Raw genomic sequence first — 21,340 nt, 5'->3', positions numbered from 1 at the left:
ATCTTTGATTTTAAAGAGGTCTTCTTTCTTGAAGATATTTTGAAATATATTTGTCTTTAAAAAAGCTAATCAGTGATATAGAGAACAAATAGGACTTTTATATCACAGCTGGTGATTTTGTTTCTTATCATATAAGGCTGTAATAAACTTGGCAGTTTACAGGCACCTGGGTGGCTCAGTGGGTGTATCTTTCTTTGGCTCCGGTCATGATCTTAGAGTTCTGGGATTGAGCCCCGCGTCGGCCTCCCTGGTCGAGGGGAAGTCTGCTTGGTCTTCTTCCTTTCCTTCCACTCGTTCGTGAGCACACACATGCGTGCCCTCTGTCTCAAATAAATAAAAATCTTTAAAAAACAAAAAACTCAGCACTTATTTTTTTTTTCTAAGATACCTTTACCTCAGGAATTACTATCCAAAAGAAAACTCCTAAATTGTGTATGTGTGTGTATGTGTATGTGTGTTCTGCTGCAGAGGGCATTATGAAGAATATCATAATTTCCATATTTCTGTGTAACTATAGTATCTTTTGTATACCATATATTGTTTGATGGTCATGTTAAAGCTTATATTAAATTTGAGAGGATGACTCTTATTTTCTTTCCCAGAGGGGGAACATTTGTTCCTCAGGTGACAGTATTTCCCTTTCTTTTGTATTTGGACTTGTTTTGTTGTTCTGGCTTAATACTGAGTAATTTACCTGACTTTTTATGGAGAGAACAAAACATTACCTCTTTTTCCTCTAGGTGGCTTTCTTCCTCCAGAAGAAATAAAAGAAAGATTTGACAGCAACTGTATTACACCAGTAAGTAGTCTCATACTTTGCCAGCTATCGCTAACTCCTAAATGGTAGGTTAATTTATTTCTTTCTATCATTTTAGGGAACTGAGTTCATGGACAATCTTGCTAAATGCCTTCGCTATTACATAGCTGATCGTTTAAATAATGACCCTGGGTGGAAAAACTTGACAGTAAGTTTCACATTTTGGTACTTCAGAAAGATAAGGGTGATCATTTTAGGCTGTACTTTGATATGACTGATACCCCATAAAATGCTAGTTGACTGTCAGAAGAAAGAGAAGCTTCCAGGTTATTAGAGATGGGATGCCCTGCATGGTCCAGTTTTAGGCTGCTGAATTTTCTCTCAGTGCCAATTTTGTCCTCTTACCATCACTTTGAAGCTATAAAACAGGACCCATTATTTAAAAAAATATATATAATATTTTATATTACATATAAATATGTATATATAGGAAAGTAAATTTTAAATGAAAATTTCTACTGTTAGAAATTGAAATAGAGCCAGATTAAAGTCATGGGGCTGTCTTTTTAAAGAATAGCTGTGTTCTCTTACGTGTTTAAGTAAAATTTTATTGTACTTTCATGTAATTTTAAATTCAAAGCTTGTTGGGGCACCTGGGTGGCTCAGTCAGTTAAGCATCTGCCTTCTGCTCAGGTCATGGTCTTGGGGTCCTGAGATCACGCCCCTCATTGGGTTCCCTGCTAGGTGGGGAATTTGCTTCTTTTTTTTTTTTTTTTAAGTTTTTATTTATTTATTTGACAGAGAGAAATCACAAGTAGACAGAGAGGCAGGCAGAGAGAGAGAGAGGGAAGCAGGCTCCCTGCTGAGCAGAGAGCCCGATGCGGGACTTGATCCCAGGACCCTGAGATCATGACCTGAGCCGAAGGCAGCGGCTTAACCCACTGAGCCACCCAGGCGCCCCGGGGATTTTGCTTCTCCCTCTCCCCCTTCCCTTGCTCATGTGTGCTCACTCTCTCACTCAAATAAATAATAAAAATAAAAAATAAATAAATTCAAGGCCTATTTTGCTATAAACTAGATATGTAAATTATATTTAATGGGTATTTTTTATTGATTACTCCCAGGGTTTATGTAGTTTGGGGCTATATCTTTGGGTAGCAGTGAGTATACTAGAAAGTGATTAGTTCTTCTGGCTAAATTTGACTGAAACGTTTCATTTTTTTTCTATTCCTGTAGTAAATTAACCAGTGAAACTAATTTTGGTGTTTAACACGTACCTTATGAAACATTTCTAATAACACTGTCTTAATGGAATTATCCTAATTTATTTTAAGTTGTTCAGTTTTATTGATTTTTGTGCTAGAAAATTGGGGATGCACTGACAGTGTTAAAAACTGTTTTGATAGGTTATTTTATCTGATGCTAGTGCTCCTGGTGAAGGAGAACATAAAATCATGGATTATATTAGAAGACAAAGAGGTAAAATTCCCTTACAAATATTTATTATATGTTCTATTAAAAAAGTCAAGCCATTATATAGGAAATATTTGGTAGAATGTGATATTCCTGGGCTGTAAAATACATTTATATAAATACAATGTATCTTTCTCCCATCTTTAGCCCAACCTAACCACGACCCAAATACTCATCATTGCTTATGTGGAGCAGATGGTAAGTTTCTTCTTACCATTTGATTTGATGCTCTTGGATTAAACCATAGCTAATTGATGGTTTCGTGTGTAGTAGTGGATTATTCCTGGTTTCTTGGAAATTCTAATATATCTTGCTCATTTTATGTTTGAGAAGGAATTGGTATTAAGGTTAATCTGTGATTCATGTTCATTTATCTTAAATTTTAAAAATATTTTTCAACCTTTTGATATTGCATACCTTTAAGTTGGAAGATTTTCGTTGCCCATGTGTCTGGAGGACAGCTTGTTGCTTGAAAACTAAAAAATTTTAGGTTTTTTGGCTTTATCACCTTTGTTTATGTGCTTGTTTCGGCTTTACTTTGTGTTGTATCTTGTGTCACAGTGGTGTCCTTTATCATTGGTTGTGGTAGGGTCTTCTCAGAGTGTTCACTGTTCATTGTTTTATCCTTGTTGGTTGGTAGCTGATCTCATTATGCTTGGCCTTGCTACACATGAACCCAACTTTACCATCATTAGAGAAGAATTCAAACCAAATAAACCCAAACCATGTGGACTTTGTAATCAGTTTGGGCATGAGGTCAAAGACTGTGAAGGTTTGCCAAGAGAAAAGAAAGGAAAGGTAGGAACTTTGAAATGGTAATTGCCTCACATTCAAATTTTTTCTGTTTTATTTTTTGTTGTGATAAAATACACTTAACATACAATATACTGTTTTAACCATTTATAAGTTTACAGTTTAGTGGCTTTAAGTATATTCATTCAGATTGTTTCATTTTTAGAATGGATAAAGAGAAGACTGTATTGTATTACCCACTTGCTCTGTTAGCCCTCATAGGAATGTATCTTTCATAGCCCTTTAAAGTGAACACACATTCAAAAGCATGCATGCACTTGTCTTTCTCCTCTGACTTCTGATACAGCTTATGTCTACATGAAGCTTAGGTCTCCTAGTTAGTAATGCCTCTTGCACATGATTTGTTTGTAGAAGTATTTGTTTCAAATGATTATTTTTCTTTAAAACAATATAAATAAAATACATTAATTTGCTTGATACTTTTAAGTTACTCCTAGTTCCTATATATTTTGGGTTCACTTGATTATATCCAGCTCCCTTTGAGTGTGTTTTCATCTGGTTAAGAATATGGTCCCTCTTTAAAAGACATGCTGAGTGGGGAAAAAAGGTAATAAATACACTGTATATTCATAGAGAAGGGTCTAGAATTATATACCTTGAAATTTAATATTGGCTGGATGTAGGTCAGGGGTTGGCAGACTACAGCCCCCCAGATTTGACCAGTGAGCTAAAAATGGTATTTATGTTTTGAAAGAGTTGTAATAGCAAAACAAAACATGAAAGAATATGCAACAGAGACCATATGTGTCTCCAAAAAGGCTAAAATGTTTACTATCTAGCCTTTTACAAAAAATATTTGCTGATCCCTGGTCAGGTATGATTGGGATTATGGATAATTTTCTATTTTTAAAATGGTTTGGGGAGTTCTCTTTTTTTTTTTTTTTGGTAGTTCTTGTAATATTAAAACGGATTTTGCTTTAGAGAAATCCACAATATTTACTTCACTGGAAAAAGTTACAGGGTTTAAAGTAGACTTGTTTAATCTTGACTTCCCTTTCCTGCAGCATGATGAACTGGCAGATAGTCTTCCTTGTGCAGAAGGAGAATTTATCTTCCTTCGTCTTAATGTTCTTCGTGAGGTATGTAGTAATAAACATGGGGATCAGTTCTCTAAAGCAGGGTGGCTTTTGATAACTTACAATGGCAACGTTCCTTCTTGGTTGTAGTATTTGGAAAGAGAGCTCACCATGGCCAGCCTGCCGTTTACATTTGATGTTGAGAGGAGTATTGATGACTGGGTCTTCATGTGCTTCTTTGTGGGAAATGACTTCCTTCCTCACTTGCCATCATTAGAAATTAGGTACGTGTGTTTGTATGGGTTTTCAAACTAGTGTTTTAGCCTTCTTGCCTTTATAGTACACACTGGTCCTAATGCGTAATATTTGTTTCCTGGTGGCAGGGAAGGTGCAATTGACCGTTTGGTTAACATATACAAAAATGTGGTACACAAAACTGGGGTAAGTTAACTCTTGAATAATTTCAAAACAGAAGTATTTGCTTTTATTAGAAGATCATTTTACATGTATTTTATCACTTACAGGGTTACCTTACAGAAAGTGGTTATGTCAATCTGCAAAGAGTACAGATGATCATGTTAGCAGTTGGTGAAGTTGAGGATAGCATTTTTAAAAAGAGAAAGGATGATGAGGTAAAGTGTTTCTATTGCAGTAGCTAAATTGCTCCTGTCTCTAATAGGCTGTGATGATCTTGTGATTGTACTTTTAACCTCTTTGAGTGCGTTGTTATATCATTATAGTGTATCTAACACCAATGTAATCATGAGTGGTCAGTACTTTGATTATTTTATAAAGGTGGTGATGCTTGCTGTGTGGAACTATGTATTGCACACTGTGTGGTTGGTTGTAATTTTTTTCTCTCTTCATAATCTTAATAAAGATAAAAATCCAAACACCTGTCTAATCAGTAGGCTGTGAGATGCGGGTGCCAAGGCCAGATGAATCCTGGGATTGAACTTGTGGCTGCCATGTTTTATAGGAAATATTTATGCCCTGGAAGATAGTTTCAGACTTAGCAGTTCTCTACTCTGGTAGTAGAGTATAGGGGGTCAGGGTTGGATTGCATCAGCCAAGGCAGCGGGTTGCAGCTCTGAGTAGGAAATTTAATACATGAAAGAAATAAAATAACAAAGCACTTGGAAATGATTACATATAATAGGATGAGTACTTGGTGAGAAGTTCAGGTTTCTGACTTGGGTAGTTGGGAGATTGCTGGTTCCATTCTCTGAGATAGTAAGCGCTTAGGGTAGAGCGGGTTGAGGTGGGGGTCAAGGTAGAAATAGAGTTTAATTTTGGAGATACTAAGTTTGAGGTGCCATATGGCAACATTGGAGAGAAGAAAGTCCATGAAGCAGTTAGATGGGTTTGTGTAATGCTCAAGCAGAAGTCTTTTGAAAGGAGATTTGAGAACCCTTAGTAGAGGGTAGGTACTTCAAGCTGTCAGTGTGAACTTGGAAGTCCCTGGGACCCTGTGTGTAGTGAAAGTGCCTCCAATAGAAACGTTGAGAAACATGGACATTTACGGAAAAAGAGGAGCTGGTTGTAGAGAGATGGGAGGAAATCCCTGAAGAGAGAAGCCATTGGTGCTCTCTTGTCTTGTCAGGGCAAGATGGACAGGCCCCTAGTACATGGCCAGAGGTTCGGAGGCTCTGGGGAGTCAGTGGGTGGAGGGGCAGTAGCCTGGAGCCAAAACAGGGTGGAGGTTGATTGTGGGAGAGGGTCAAAGGAGGCAAGAAGTGGGTAGAATTAACAGATAGTGCTTCTTAGAGAGTGAAGGAAATCCTTAAACTGATCTTAACAAAAAATTCATATGCCTATTTTGAGCAAATATTGCTACTTTACTTCATAATTTTCTTAAGATTGAAACATATCATTTTTTTATATTTTCTTCAACTTTGTGTACTATTGCTAGTGGTCTCTTTCTTAGAACTTTCAGTACCATTTTATGTAACAGAGTGAGTGGACTGTAATTCTTTCCAAAACCTTTGGTTCTTGGTAATCCACTATGGCAGCAAGAATTTTTTACATGTAAGGTTCCAATAACATAACTGGCTTTGTCTGGGATATCAAATGTCTATCAGTGTAGCCATTTTGAACTGAGACTTCAACAAGTGGAGTTGGCTCTTGCATTTATGCTTAAGAAAAAAACTATACGCATGTACTGTGTATTACTTGATATAAAAACCTTAGAACAGCCCTTTTATGTGGCTTTAGCAGACTCTGTACTAATAAATATTGGTGATATTTGGCATTAGAGAAGGATGTATGAGATTTGATAGGTACCAAAGTGCTTCAGGCTTAAGTAATATGGTTTCCAACTGGACTAGCAGAGAGGGCATTTTAAAGCTTTTTGGATCTTTTTTGGTGTTCTGACATCATAATGATGTCTATCAGCAAGGTTGGGCATTGATAGAAATATATGAACCTTCAGAAATTCAACGTAAAATTATCTAGGTTTATGTGTTTTCCTGGAAACTGTCTGTGGCATTTGACCAATTTCCAAAGGAGTTCGTAGCACAAAATAGTAGAAAAGGAATTTGTTATTAAAACTGAGTTATGCTTTTTATATTATAAGCTTTGATGTTTGCCCTTTATCTTGCAAATGTCCTTCATTTATCCAGTAAACACTTATTTTGTCTCGTGTGCCAGATAGTATTCTGAGTGTCATTGATATAAAAGAAAAACAAAAATGCAGACAAAAATTCCTGACCTCATGGAGCTTACATTCTTCCTGAAATGGACAATAAGCACAAAAACTGAGTGAATTGTGTACTGTGTTAGAGTGATGAGTGCTGTGAAGAAAATTAAAGCAGGTGAAGAAATATCTGGGAAGGTGAAGATGGGGTTGTTGTGATTCTAGAAGAGGTGATTAGCGAAGGCCTCACCAACAGATGACTTTGAATAAAGACCTGGAGAATATGAAGAAGTAAACCATGTAGGTGTTTGCAAGAAGAGCATTTCAGGCAGAGTGAATAGCCAGTGCAGAGGCTCTAGGGCATGTACCCAGGATATTGACTATATGGAGGCAAAGATGGAAGCCAAGAGCCCAGTTAGGAAGCTCTTTAGCAGCCATTCAAGGGAGCCAGCATGGTGGCAGTGAAAATGATAAGAGGTAGTTGGATTTTAAGTATGTTTTGATGGTTAAACTACTGGATTAGCTAATAGATTCAATGCTGGTTTGATGACTCCACGGCATTTTGTCTGAGCAGTTGAAAAATTATCTGAGCAACTGATGAAGAAGACTGGGAGGTGCTGAGTTGGGGATGGGGATTCCATTTTGGGCACATTAAGTTTGAGACAGCCAATTGGAGATGTTGAATGGGGAGAGGTCCCGGTTAGAGACTCATCACTATATAGATATAGATGGTGTTTAAAGCTATGAGACTAGATGATTACTCTTATAAGAGTAGAAGTCCAAGTATTAGGCACAGAGGAACACTAACATTGAGAGGCTGGGGAGTCATGGAGCAAAGGCATACAGCAAGAGTGAAAAAAGAGAACCAGGTGAGTGTAGTGGTTTTGAAGCCAAGAAAAGAGCGTGGTTCAAGACCAAAGAGTCATGGTCAGATAAGGACTGAAAACTGACTAATGGCTTTCACTGTTTGCAGCTTGTTGGTACCCTAGATAAGGAATATTTCAATTAAAGATAGAGGGAAAAGCTTGATTAAAGAAATCGGTGGATTTCATATCTTAGTAGATTTTAAGGTAGCCATTCACCATATATCCAACATTCAGCCTTTCTTCTGGAAGAAAGTATACCTTTCAGACCTTAAGTAAGGGTGTTATTTTGCATTTGGCATTACTGACCTGAAAGGGATAGAAGTCCAGCTAGTCAGGTGGCAGCCAGTATAGTACCTACTGGCCCTTGTTTTGGGCTATTGTAGGACCTTAGTTGCTCCAGTGCCTTGATACTCAAGGAATCTTGGGCATGGAAGGAGTGCTTTCTGGGACCAGGGAGGCCTTTGAATGGCCGAACAGTTAGTGGGAAACAAGATCAGTCCCAAATCTGTTTAATTGAAACCATGACTACATTTTGAATATGAGTGGAGGGGAAGAATCAATACAAACTGGACCCTTTCCTGTGAATTAAGGTAGCTCAGAATGAGCAGTATAAACATCTGAATTTCTTTCCTTTCTTTCATGAGATTGACTTTTTGGACCCCGCAGTTGGGTGGGGGCGGGAGTCATGTTTGCACAGAGCCCCGCTTCTCTCTTTACCCACTTGGTGCTGTGGGTGCTACAGAATTAGGAACTATTGAGCCCTCTTTAGGTAACAAATTCATTATTAAATTGTCTTGTTAATTTTTTTTTTTTTAATGGCTATCTTGGTTATTAACTGTATTCAGCTAAAACTTAAGAATTGTTTTCTTTTATTTGTATCTTCTCCATGTTGGCAGCCTGTTCGCTCCAGGGTAAAACCAAGAGTCTTTGTCATGACTCTTGTATTCTTTCATGAAATGATTTCAAAAACTATCTGAAAATATTAAGAGAAACAGTTAAATTACATCTAAACTTCGTTTAGAATGCTCTCTATCCATCTGAAGTTCTGATAAAACACACTTTGAACATATAGTCCATTGCCTAGTTTAACTATGTACCTACCTTTCTGGGGTCTTCCTTTAAAACCTGAATTGTTTCCCAAATCATTCCTGGTAATGTTTAACTCTGGCACTTTTTGTGTATGTAATATTTGACAGAATATGTGGATTTTATACTTTTAGGACAGTTTTAGAAGACGACAGAAAGAAAAAAGAAAGAGAATGAAGGTGAGTTTTAATTAATTTCATAAGATTGGCAATAGCATGAGTTTACGGTGTGGGAGAAAGATGTTTATTGCAGCAGCTTTATTCCTTATCCTGTAGGAGTTGGATAGGGGTGTAATGTCTACCCAGCTGCCTTCTTGCCCAGAGGAAGAATACTGGTGTCAAGTCTTTTCTAAACTCTGGAGTCTGAAAAGATGCACTTGATGCGTGTGGGGTGCTTAGCTATTTGACTTTTTTTGTGATAATCAGGTATTTTTGCAATAAAAATTGTCAACCCTTTATACAGTCTTTTAAGTTACTGCATTCTGTCTACATCTTTGTCAGATTAATCTTCCTGAAACTCTTGTTTCTTTGTCTGGATATGACAAGCGACTTTGTAGTCCCCTTAGAGCCACTTCTCTCTCAAGCTGGCTTGTGGAGTGTAGTCTGATATGGTACGATATTAGCCACTGAGCTTTTCTGTGCTGTCCTCTAAATGTACCACATCCCTCCTGACTCAGAGTGTTACCTACATTTGCCAGCTCCGCATGGAATTCACGACTCCCTCACATCTTAGCTTTTCCACTGGGGCCTCCCTTGAGGCCTTGGCCCTAGTCGAGGATGAGCAGTCCTTTTCTTTGAACTTCACTGCTTCTTGCTTGTGGTATTTGTTTTCTTACCTCATTGCATAATGTTCTATAGTTCCTTCTTTAGTTCTTATTTTTCTTGTCCTAACTGGATTTAAAACTTACAGTATTTCCTTTTATTAGAAGTAAACAAGTTGGGGAACTTAAAAGGGAAAAAAGTAGAGTTATTTATTGTTACACGTAGTTTCAAAACCAGTTAGGTTGAGAGGGGAATATATGCTTTCTACCTTATGTATTACTATTTTCTTTAAGTCAATATCTGTGTAAAAAGTATGTTTTACCAGTCAGCCACAATGGTCATTGATTCCAGCTATGATTATAGCTCTAATTAATTGGAAATAGTTTATTCTAGCAAGGTGAAGGGTAAATAAAAGTGGGTTTTCTTAACTATAAATCAAACTCTTGACTAGTTTTTTAACCTTCGTTGTTATATTATTTTTATGTGCCTGAAATCCTTTGTCGAATGTATTCTGAAATTGTCAGTAAACATAATGGAATAGCTTACTGAGGCTTGAATAGATTCTGTGTATCAGAACATTGTATTATATGTACTTTTAGAACTGTTATTTTAAATACTACAGAGTATTGTTTGCAGGGTGAGTTACCATCAAATCAAATTTTGGACAGTCCTGTAAATGCTAACAGAAATCTGGTTCCTCCTTTATGTGCTTACAGTGAGGACTCTATTCCCGTACCATCTTTTCTTCCTGTCATCTGACTGTATTGTGATTTAATTTTAATTTCTACATTTGTTTCCACTTACGTTAGAGAGATCAACCAGCTTTCTCTCCTGGTGGAATATTAACCCCTCATGCCTTGGGTTCAAGAAATTCACCAGGTTCTCAAGTAGCCAGTAATCCGAGACAAGCAGCCTATGAAATGAGGATGCAGAATAACTCTGTAAGTGACTGACTTTTACGTGGCACTGAAAAGGGGAGACCATCAGAGGTCTCTTGTGGTTGTATGTGAATTTTGTTACTAAGTCTGGAGTTGTTTTGTGTTGTAGTTTTTCTCAATTTCTTTTTCCTTGAGATATTTTTAACTTTGTTGCATCCATGATTATCAATATGTAAATATCTAAATGATATGAAAGAAAAGAAAATGTATGTAAATATATATAGCTAAGTGGCAGCAGAGTTTCTGTAATGCGAATGGGCCACAGTGCTTCCCCCTTCCCCTAAAGGTACTGGGTGCTAGAAGCATGATGGGGACATCTGAGTATCTCATAGCTGGGGTAAGAGAGAAAGGTGGGTTTTCCCCTTTCTTTCCAGGGATCAGCTGTGGGCATTTTTATTATATATATTCCTCAGTCTGTCAAATACAGGTATTCCTCACTGCCTAAATTCTTGCTTTCCAACTCAGGCATGGAATAGATTTGAATACATATTTTCAAGTAGCTTTCACTATGCAGATTCTGGTTGCTCTGTACTTAGAAATTCAGGAATTGAATGGATCTGCCACTTGGTATCCCTCCTTGCTTGAACTTAGTGATCCAGACTGAAGAAGCAGATCATCTCAGCCAGCAAGGCTGTAGTCTGTCCAGTAGCTTCCTGTTGTAGTGGTAACACACCATGAGCTCAGAGCACAAGGCAGGGCAGCAACAGGGGTGAGGGAACAGACAATGAATTGATGTACAGCAAATAATCAAAGCTATTGCTTATTTCAGGCTGGTAGGCATAAGAGAGAGTATGTGTTATAAAGAGAGGAAATATATTTTGTAAAGTTTGATATCTAATGTAAATTTTTGTTTTGATATATTCAAGGAAATTGCGTGTTTTGATATTTCATTATTCTAACAGTTACCCTATTGATACCCCAAATCTTTTATTACAAGGCAATCCTGTATATGGAATTTTTGCCGTATCAGGAGACTAATTTATATTCCTGCAAATTCCCATCTTGAAATTTTAGGACCTTCGCTATGGAATTTGAGAATTCATGAGAATTTGCATCTCCTGAGAGAAGCAGCCTGGGTTTCTGTTATGTTTTTTGTTTTGTTTGATTTTTGTGTTCTTGTCTTATTCCTTCCACCATTAACAGTGGGATATGGAGGGTCAGTGAAGGGATTGCAGTGAGACACTTGAATAGAACAGAAAAGGCTGATGCTTTTTCTTAATCTCAGGAAGGCAGGGAGGTTTACACTTTGCCAGCTCTGATTGCTTTGAGAAGGATTCCAGTATTATATTGAGGCTCCACAGGACTAGACCCATTGTTGATTAATAATGTCTGCCATGGAAGTAGGAATAGAGAGATTGATGATTAAGTTGCTTATTTGATCCTGTTTTAATTCCCCTTGACATAATTATTTCTGTTGCAGTCTTTGCATAGAGGGATTTTCATCTAGAATATTATGAATTTAAGGAAATCACAAGCCTAATTACCACTTCATTTCAAGGGTGATTTTAAAGTTATAGATTTATTGTTGTTTTGTTTGTTTGAGCTGTTGGGCATATTAGTATCTAGTACTGAGTAGTGTCTGCCTGATGGTCTATACTGTTAATGCTTTACTAGCTGGCTTCTGTTTCCTGATAAATGTGTTTTTAAATTTTGCATTCTGAAATACAGTTTGACTATATCTGTGACCATTTCATAAAATGTAATTGCAAAAAGAGCTTTTTAAAAAGGAATTTGAGGGGTGCCTGGGTGGCTCAGTGGGTTAAATCCTCTGCCTTCGGCTCAGGTCATGATCTCAGGGTCCTGGGATGGAGCCCCACATCGGGCTCTCTGCTCAGCAGGGAGCCTGCCTCTCCCTTTCTCTCTGCCTGCCTCTCTATTTGTGATCTGTGAAATAAATAAATAAAATCTTTTAATAAATATAAATAAATAAATAAATAAAAAGGAATTTGAATCATTTGGGGTGGTATGTTCAGGAAAGACTTGGTTGGTGGAAAGCAGAAAAGAGCAATAAAGATTTAATATTAAAAAACCACTTTCTGTTTTCCTTTGCCAGTATATTATTTGTGTTACCAGATAAAGATAGTTTGTATCATTTTTGTCAGTTTGGGAAAGTTTGCTTTTTACCCAACTTCTCTGTACTTAGACAATTGATAGGAATATTGCTTTCATCGTTTAATCCAAATGGATTTAGTGATGGTTTAGAAATTAGTGATAACTTACTGAAAGGTGAGCCACCATTGCCACACCTTCATCTTGCTGTTGATCCTGTATACATAGCAATTTCATTTAATCCTTGCTGTAACCAACAAAGAGGACATAATCCCATAAATTGCCCAAGGCCACACACCAGTAAAGATTAGAGTTGGAATGTCAAACTCAGATTTGACTAAAAATATTCATCTCATTTTCAAGTACAATAGCAGCTTCCTGAATTTATGTTTTGTAGTTCGGGTTTTTTTGAACAGTATTGACCATAAAGTGTCAGGAATAAAATGGAAATTACACATTTTTAAAAAATAAGTTATAAACTCACTGAGAAATACAATTTTGCTTTGTTGTAACTTTTTTTGGCATATAGTGTGAACTACATTCATACTGAGTTTTTAGTTTTAGTATCATTAAAGTAGCCTCGTAAGCTCTCAGTTTAAAAATAATTCAGTTTAATCACAATATCTAATATGCTGTGAATAATAGAAGAGAAACTTTATCATGAAAACCTTTTTTGCCACTTGTGGTTTTGGTCTCTTAACATAAAACTAAAGTTGCAGAGAATTTGAATTTTTTACTTAAATGTTAAAATATTTTCAGTTGTTAACTGTGTTCATTGAATTGGCTACAAATGGAAGAAAATAGTGAATTTAAAGTGGTATCTAAGTCTTTGAAATAATGTTTGCATTTTTCTAAGTTACTAATACATTTTTACTTGGACCTTGAATTTTAAACATTATCTATAAAATAATTTAGCAGTTATCTGACAGAGTCTTGTCAAACTTTTGCTTTCCAGATGGTTGTGTGAGGTTGAGCATTTACCATTTAACTTCATTCTCACCAGCACTATTTTGTGTATTATAATTAATACATTTGTATTTTCCTCCTTATAGCTTTGCTGTTTGATTGGTAGAAACTGATCACAAACTCATAACATGAGGGAACCACCGAAGAAAAAAATAATTCCCATCCTTTAATTTTTAAAAATCTATAAAATTAAATTCTTTTTTCTTCTGAAATAATTTTTATTCTAATAATGTTCAGATTCTTTTGAATTTAAGCATAGGAAGCTTAGAACTATATAATTCTTTTTCTGAAGGAGTATGCCAAGAACAGTCTTCATATTTTCTAAATGTACTTACCATATCTATTTAATAGCTTTAAGAGTTGTATTACCATGAAGCATGATTATAATAGCAGTTGGATGTAACTTCTTATGTGAAATGAATAATTAAATCCTTCCTCTGTAATATCATAATTGTTTGCAGAGTCCTTCAGTATCTCCTAATACGAGTTTCACTTCTGATGGCTCCCCATCTCCAATAGGAGGAATTAAGCGAAAAGCAGAAGACAGTGACAGTGAACCTGAGCCTGAGGATAACGTCAGGTGAAACCATTTTTTGGTAACACTTTGTTATGAAATTGCTGAAATAGATGCTGTCTAATTAATGCTATTTAGCTTAGAGCAGCAGTGCCTTCAGATGCTTGCCTGTGATCTTTTTATCCACCAGTAATTAATGTGGAGGGTTAGAATAGTCAGTAAATTCCAGTGAGATGTGTAAGCTATATCTGTTAAATCTAAGTATCTAGATTAGTATGCGTGCAGGTTTTTGTCCTCCAAGCCACTTTTCCCTCTGAGACCAGGCACTAGATCAGCTAGACATGCGGTGTTTAGCTCTGACTATGTGATCTGAATGTTACTGTTTTGAGATTAAATTTTCAAGCTGCTTAACACAGGAAGTTCAGTTACACTTGGATACTTAACATAGTTTACTTTAATCTTCTCAATTGGAAAGGTTCTTCCTCAAATGAAATATGCAAAAGTCATTCAGTTAAGAGATAAATATGTATATTTTTTAAAACCACAAATGTGCGTGTATACAATTACATTTCATGACAAAGAAGTTTCCCTTTAGTTATATACTTAAAATTTCTGATAGGAAACTTTGATTCTTTATCCAGAAATTTGAGATCATTATATAAGATTAATAATCTCTTTTATAATTAAATCCAGATTTGAACCCTGGGTTCCGCATGCAAAAGGCCAATAATCTTAACAATTGTAATTCATTAAGAAGTTAGCAAAATGGTATATTTCAAAATTAAACAATGGTGGTCCACAACTCGTGCTTCTTTTATAGGACATGGATGGTATGTTTGCATTTATGATGAGAAACTTCTCAGGTGTCGTGTATGGTTCTGTATTTTTCTAATGTCCTTTGAAGTTAGATTCTGAGATCTCTGATGGCTTGTGATTGAACATTTTCCTTATCCTCTGTTCCTGCAAGTCTGGATTTTCCTCTTGGAGTATGTTATCTGTTTTATTGGGTAGCCATCTTGATCAATACCAGCTTAACAGTTGAATTGATTTGTTAGTACTTCATTGTGTAATCCCAGTGCTGAGAATAGTCAAGGTAGAAATGCTCTGTCAAAAAGTGCTCGAGACACTTGACGTGTATTTCATTATTTTCTGTAAAACAGTTATAATCCACATCATAGAGGATATTTCTCCTAATTGATGTTCTGTGAATGCATTGGGGCAGGGGAGGGAATTAAAATTGGTGTGGTGTATTCTGGAACATGACTGTAATTAATTAGTAAGATGTGGCACATGGTGGAAAATAGTCCTTAATGAGAATCATCTTGATGTTCTTGATCTGTCCTAATTTGTTTCTTTAGTGTTCTTTAGCTTCTTTGTGTTATATTTAAATCTTTTAGAGAATGAATAATGAGTACTTAAAAAAGCATTTTGAAAAAGTGGTTCTTTACATGTATTTTCAGTGATTAATAATAATTTAGTGTATTGACTGCTTCTGAGTTCTACCAGAACATACAAACATGTGTGTATGTTTCCTTCACTTAAGCCAACAACTCTTAGCTGAAAGAGGGATGAGGCCCAAGGATGGGAGAATTGGTATAAACATAATTTTCTGCCTGGTTCCTGGAATGTTATTTTACAAATCACTTTTTATCTTTTAAAAAATTACCCATGCAAATCTCTTCTTCTTCTTCTTCTTTTTTTTTTTTTTTAAGATTTTATTTCTTTATTTGACAGAGAGAGACACAGTGAGAGAGGGAACCCAAGCAAGGGCAGAGGGAGAAGGAGAAGCAGGCTGCCCCCTGATCAGGGAGCCAGACTCAGGGCTTGATCCCAGGACCCTGGGATCATGACCTTAGCCAAAGGCAGTCATGTAACAACTGAGCCACCCAGGCACCCCGGAAAACTTCTTTATTTTTCTTTTTAAAGTAATTTGGTTGGCTGCTTTGTTTGGTTTAGATGTTTTTTAACAAACTGAGGAACTTACATAAAATATCTTCAATATTTGAATCTTATGGTATAGTTTGAGAATTGGTCTACAATCAAAAACAAGTAAAACAGTATTAAAATTTGAGCAAACAAGTGTTCAGTATCTCCTTTAGTGGTATTTTTCTCTTTTTCCAAAATGTAGTTTTATAATGGTCTCATTAGAATTAGTGTTTGGATTTTTGATGTTTGATTGTCTTAATAAATTCTGTGAAAGTGGGCTTTTTTAGATAATTAAATGAAGCTGTGTTAGCATTACTGTTTAACTCATTCACATTTCACCTGGATATTAAGTATAAAATGATTTGGGTGATAAACCAGTGGACAATTATGGAAAGTATTAATTCAACATGAACCGGCTTTGCCTGGGTTTTAGGCTATGGGAAGCTGGTTGGAAGCAGCGGTACTACAAGAACAAATTTGACGTCGATGCAGCTGATGAGAAATTCCGTCGTAAAGTTGTACAGTCTTATGTTGAGGGGCTCTGCTGGGTTCTTCGATATTATTACCAGGTACAGAGAGAATATTTTCCTCTAAACCTAGCTAATCATTTTAGGAAGATCATAATTTCTGTGTATTATTGAGCTTTAATGAAATTAAATCCAGACTCATTCTTTTAAAGCTTCCTGTTCAGAAATTCATTACCTTAAATATTTGTTTATAAAGGCTTTTACACTTCTCAGGTGTTAATATATAAGTAAAGATAATTTTTGCTGTGCTTAAGGATTTCAGCATCAAGTAGTGTGGGTTGAGTGTACTTTGTCTTAATATAATTAAGTATGGTGGTTTTTTAATTGGAAGTAAAAAATAATAGTCACTAATGACTGAACAAAGGACAAAGACTAGAAAATACTAGTAAGAATTTGAAAGGCATTTGAATGATAAAATTTCCTCTGTGTAGTGTAGTGATGTTACATGAAATGCATTCTAATTGGAGTAATCCGTATCTGACTTAAAGCCTTTGATAATTGAGATGTCAGATTGGTGAGAGATTAGGTAGATATATAGGGGATTTTAACACTAGTTGTTAATATCTGGTTTCATTCTCTGAGAGCAAGGCAAGTTAAGTTTGGTGTGATCTAAGAAAAGATGAAGTTTGTTATTAAGTAGAGAGTATAATTTAATGTATTGTCAACTGTATAATAATAAATTCATGTTTTACTTTTGTTCTCAGGATTTTAATTCATTTAGGCATAGAATCAAAATACATATTAAGAGTTGTTTTTTCTATCAGTAAAAACTTCTTTTTGATAGGTTTACTTAAATATTTTTATAATAAAGAGAAAATTGTCACAATAAAATACAATAAAGAATTATAAAATGAAACTTTCGGTAATTTTATTTAGTCCCTGTTCAGTGTGATGTCCCTTCCCATCTATATGCTAAGTAAGTAAGTGCCAGCTATCACTGCTCTTCATTTTATTTGATAATGGCTGCTGTAAAATTGGAAAGAAATGTAACCAAGCACATTTTAAGGGTAAAAATCATCACCAAATTGTACTATACAAATTGTATTTACAAAGTTTGGTATTAACTTACTGATTATTAAAGACACTTTGCAGTAGTTTTTAAATCAAGGAGCTATTGATACAAAGTAAAAGTTCAGTTAATCAAAACAACTCTTAGGACTCATGGGGAAAAATATATGGAATGTACACTGGAAGTTATGTATTTTATAGGCTAATACTCTAATTTTTATTTGCTTTTCTGTGTCCGTATTGAACGTAGATTTTTGTTTTTGGTTTTTTTTTGTTTGTTTTTGGTTTTTCTTTTTTGTTATGATTCTAGGGCTGTGCTTCCTGGAAGTGGTATTATCCATTCCATTATGCACCATTTGCTTCAGACTTTGAAGGTATTGCAGACATGCCATCTGATTTTGAGAAGGGCACTAAACCAGTAAGCTTAATTATTTAGAGTCATGAAATTCCTAGAATTTTGGCTTAGATAAAAATTGTGTGTCTTATCTTAAACCTTTTTTCTTTCTTGCAGTTTAAACCATTGGAACAACTTATGGGAGTTTTTCCAGCTGCAAGTGGTAACTTTCTACCTCCATCATGGCGGAAGCTCATGAGTGATCCCGTTAGTGTCTTAGTATTTTTAGTATGTTAGTAACTGGATTTTTGTCATGTTTCACGAACATTAGTCACAAGTACTTTTGCATCTGATAGTTAAAACAGTGAAGTCCAAAAACAAAGTGAAAGTATTGAGTTTTTCTGTATGTTTTTCACCTCCCCCCCGCTACTTTCCTTGGCTGTGAGAACACTACCTGGTATAAATAAAATTAATTTGTGTTTAGGAGCAATTCTTAAAACTGTTATTTTGTTCTAAGCCTACCTGTAAGTCTTTTTTTTTTTTTCTTTTGTTCCAGCCATGTGTGGTGGCTACCATTGTTCAGACATCTCTGAGCTTATTTTGTGTGCCAGATAGAAAGGAGAGCCAGGCAAGAAGTAGGAATCGTTAGAGTCCGTAAACTCTTCATTGACTGTGTTGGGTTCACAGTTGTCAGTTATAAAATTCCTCTCTAAAAATGCCCTTTTTTTTTTTCATTTTTTAAAAATAAAATTGTTAATTTTGTTTTACTATTGGGTTTAATTACCTGAAATCTTATTAACATTTTTTAAAGAAATGAAACCGTATTTTCTCATCAGGCCTGATAACATGAATGAAAGAAATGTCAGATTTTTTAAAACTCAGACATGTGTGACTTTTGTTTTGAATCTTTATTTTTCTCCTTGACATAGGATTCTAGTATAATTGACTTCTACCCAGAAGATTTTGCTATTGATTTGAATGGGAAGAAATATGCATGGCAAGGTAAAATTTAGACATTATTCCTTTTTGTTAAAACAGTTTCCACTTTTTGGTAAACTGTAAATGAACATGATTTACGTAATGAAAGAATTTCTGTAAAAGATAAATATTTTAAGACTTGGATGTCAAAATTTGATTTTTTTTTTCTATCTACCCTGGCATTGGCAATGATTAATAGTAACATTCTGATAAACAGTAAATAGAGTTAAAGTAGACCGATCGTTCTTTTGTCTTCTCTGTGATTAATTAATGGGACTTGGGAATTGCTTTCATTTAGTAGCTCATTGACACCTTGTAAGGTTGCTGAGAAATACAGGTTTACAGTTTTTATAAGAATGTCATTTTGAAATTACTACTAAATTTAATGTGTTATTTACCACTCAGCAAATGTGTGATGATGACAATGTAAAACACAATAAAGAAGTCTCGCACATAGTAAGTCCACTATTATTTCATGCCAGAAGCCCTTTCAGCAAATCACTTTAAACTTTGCTTCCACTGTATATTTTTCTAAGATAATTTCATTTGGGAAAACCATGTTTTTACTTCCTGCTTGGTTATTTCCTGTGGTACAGATGACTGGTAACATGACTCAGAGAATTGTGAGATGGGAGGAGGGATAAGTAATAATTTACAAATTGAAAATCATTTTATGAGATTTTAGGGTTGATTTTGGGTTTATGTAGTAAAGGAAATTTCATGCTACTTTAGTGGATTGATAATGGGAAATGCAGCCCACTGATTGGGGTTAGCAGGTATTGTGCTCTATGGTCATATTTTATTATATGTAAATTGGTTGGAGTCTTAGGTTGTTTTTAAGGTGCTTTGTGGAGGGTATTTTGATTAATAGAAGGAAAGGGCTAAGAGGCAGTAAAGTAAAAATGTAAGTACATAAGTAAGTGTTGAATAAATAAGTAAATAAATAAACATGCCGATGTCTTGCTTTCTATATATAATCATCCAGAGGAAAAGTGAGATAGTGCACAATGGTTATAATTTCTTCACATCCTTGCCAACATTTGTTACTTTCTTTTTTTATTCAGTAAATGGCTTTTATGTATTTAAGTGTTTTTGGTTGAAGTATAATTGACATATAATATCCTGTTTCAGATGTACATCATGGTGATTTGGTATTTTTATAGGTTATGAAGTGATAAGTCTAATAACCATTTATCACCATACAAAGTTACTACAGTATTACTGACTATATTCCCTATACTGTATATTATATCTCCATGACTGACTTACTTTATAACTAGAAGTTTGTACCTCTCAATCCACTTCACCTAGTTTGCCTATCTCCTCACATTCTTTCCCCTCTGGTAACCAACAGTTTGTTTCCTTATCTGTGAGTTTGTTCATTTGTTTTGTTTTGTTTTTTAGATTACATATATAAGTGAAATTGTATGGTATTTTTCTTTCTCTATCAGAGAGAAACTATGCTTGTTTCACTTAGCATAGTACCCTGTAGGTTCACTGATGTTGGAAATGGTAAGCTTTCTCTTTTTTATGGCTGAGTAATATTTCATTTTCAATACGCACATATATGTGTGTATACAAACACACACCGCATCTTTATCCATTTGTCTGTTGATGGACACTTGGGTTAGTTCCATATTTTGGCTATTGTAAATAATGCTGCAGGGAACATAGGGGTGCATTTATCTCTTCAGATTGCTATTTTTCTTTTCTTTGGATAAATATCCAAGGGTGGAAATGCTGGATTGTATGATGTTTCTATTTTTAACTTTCTGAGAAACATCTAAACTGCTTCCCATCGTGGCTGCGTGTAAGAGTTCCCTTTTCTCCACATCCTTACAAACACTTTTTTGTTGTTGTTTTTCTTTTTGGTGATAGCCAGTCTTAAAGATGTGAGGTGATGTTTCATTGTGGTTTTGATTTGCATTTACCTGGTAATTAGTGATGTTGAGCACCTTTTCATGTGTCTGTTGCCCATCTGGATGTCTTCTTTGGAAAAAAATGTTCAAATCCTCTGCCCATTTTTTAATTGGGTTTATTTATTTATTTTGGGGTATTAAGTTGTGTAAGTTTCCTGTATGTTTTGGGTATCAACCCCTTATTGGATGTATGATTTGGAAATATCTTCTCCCATTCAGTAGGTCGCCTTTTCATTTTGTTGATTGTTTGCTTTGCTGAAACAAAAGCTTTTTAGTCTGATGTAGTCCCATTTGTTTATTTTAGCTTTTGTGGCCCTTTCCTGAAGAAACTGGTCCAAAAAAAATATTGCTGAGGCTGATGTCAAAGAGCTTACTGCCTGTGGTTTATAGTTTCAGGTCTGACATCCAAGTCTTTAATTCATTTTGAATTTATTTGTGCACATGGTGCAAGAAAGTGGTCTAGTTTTACTCTTCTGAATGTAGCTTTCTGGTTTTCCCCACACCATTTCTTGAAAGACTGTCTTTTCCCATTGTATATTCTTGCCTCCTTTATCATAGATTAATTGACTGTATATATTTGGGGGTTTTTCTGGGCTCTTTGTTTTATTCCATTGATCTGTGTGTTTGTTTTCATGTCATACCATACTGTTCTGATTGCTATAGCTTTGTCGTATGATTTGAAGTCAGCGAGTGTGAGACCTCCAGCTTTGTTCTTTCTCGAGGTTGCTTTGGTTCTTTGGTGTCTTTGTAGTTCCATACAAATTTTAGGATTCC

General features: G+C 35.4%; 1 protein-coding gene across 2 annotated transcripts in view; it reads left to right on the top strand.

The window, feature by feature from the left end:
- Window positions 1-21,340, top strand: part of XRN2 (5'-3' exoribonuclease 2) — a gene marked incomplete at its 5' end in the record, with an annotated part of 90,473 nt that overhangs the window by 33,499 nt on the left and 35,634 nt on the right. Inside the window, 16 exons of one of the 2 annotated variants that reach the window (XM_082750048.1) lie at window positions 741-799; window positions 876-965; window positions 2,164-2,236; window positions 2,378-2,428; window positions 2,871-3,028; window positions 4,048-4,122; window positions 4,210-4,343; window positions 4,443-4,500; window positions 4,584-4,691; window positions 8,781-8,825; window positions 10,217-10,348; window positions 13,822-13,940; window positions 16,234-16,369; window positions 17,646-17,753; window positions 17,847-17,936; window positions 18,599-18,671. In XM_082750048.1, coding sequence (XP_082606174.1) covers window positions 741-799; window positions 876-965; window positions 2,164-2,236; window positions 2,378-2,428; window positions 2,871-3,028; window positions 4,048-4,122; window positions 4,210-4,343; window positions 4,443-4,500; window positions 4,584-4,691; window positions 8,781-8,825; window positions 10,217-10,348; window positions 13,822-13,940; window positions 16,234-16,369; window positions 17,646-17,753; window positions 17,847-17,936; window positions 18,599-18,671 — 1,509 coding nt within the window. The remainder of the gene's footprint in view (window positions 1-740; window positions 800-875; window positions 966-2,163; window positions 2,237-2,377; window positions 2,429-2,870; window positions 3,029-4,047; window positions 4,123-4,209; window positions 4,344-4,442; window positions 4,501-4,583; window positions 4,692-8,780; window positions 8,826-10,216; window positions 10,349-13,821; window positions 13,941-16,233; window positions 16,370-17,645; window positions 17,754-17,846; window positions 17,937-18,598; window positions 18,672-21,340) is intronic. The other variant, XM_082750049.1, reaches the window with a different exon arrangement.

This window comes from Mustela nivalis, assembly GCF_964662115.1.
Source record: "Mustela nivalis genome assembly, contig: HAP1_SCAFFOLD_609, whole genome shotgun sequence".
Taxonomy (NCBI): domain Eukaryota; kingdom Metazoa; phylum Chordata; class Mammalia; order Carnivora; family Mustelidae; genus Mustela; species Mustela nivalis.
The sequence above is the reverse complement of the archived record's forward strand: the minus strand, read 5'-3'. Positions and strand labels throughout refer to the sequence as shown.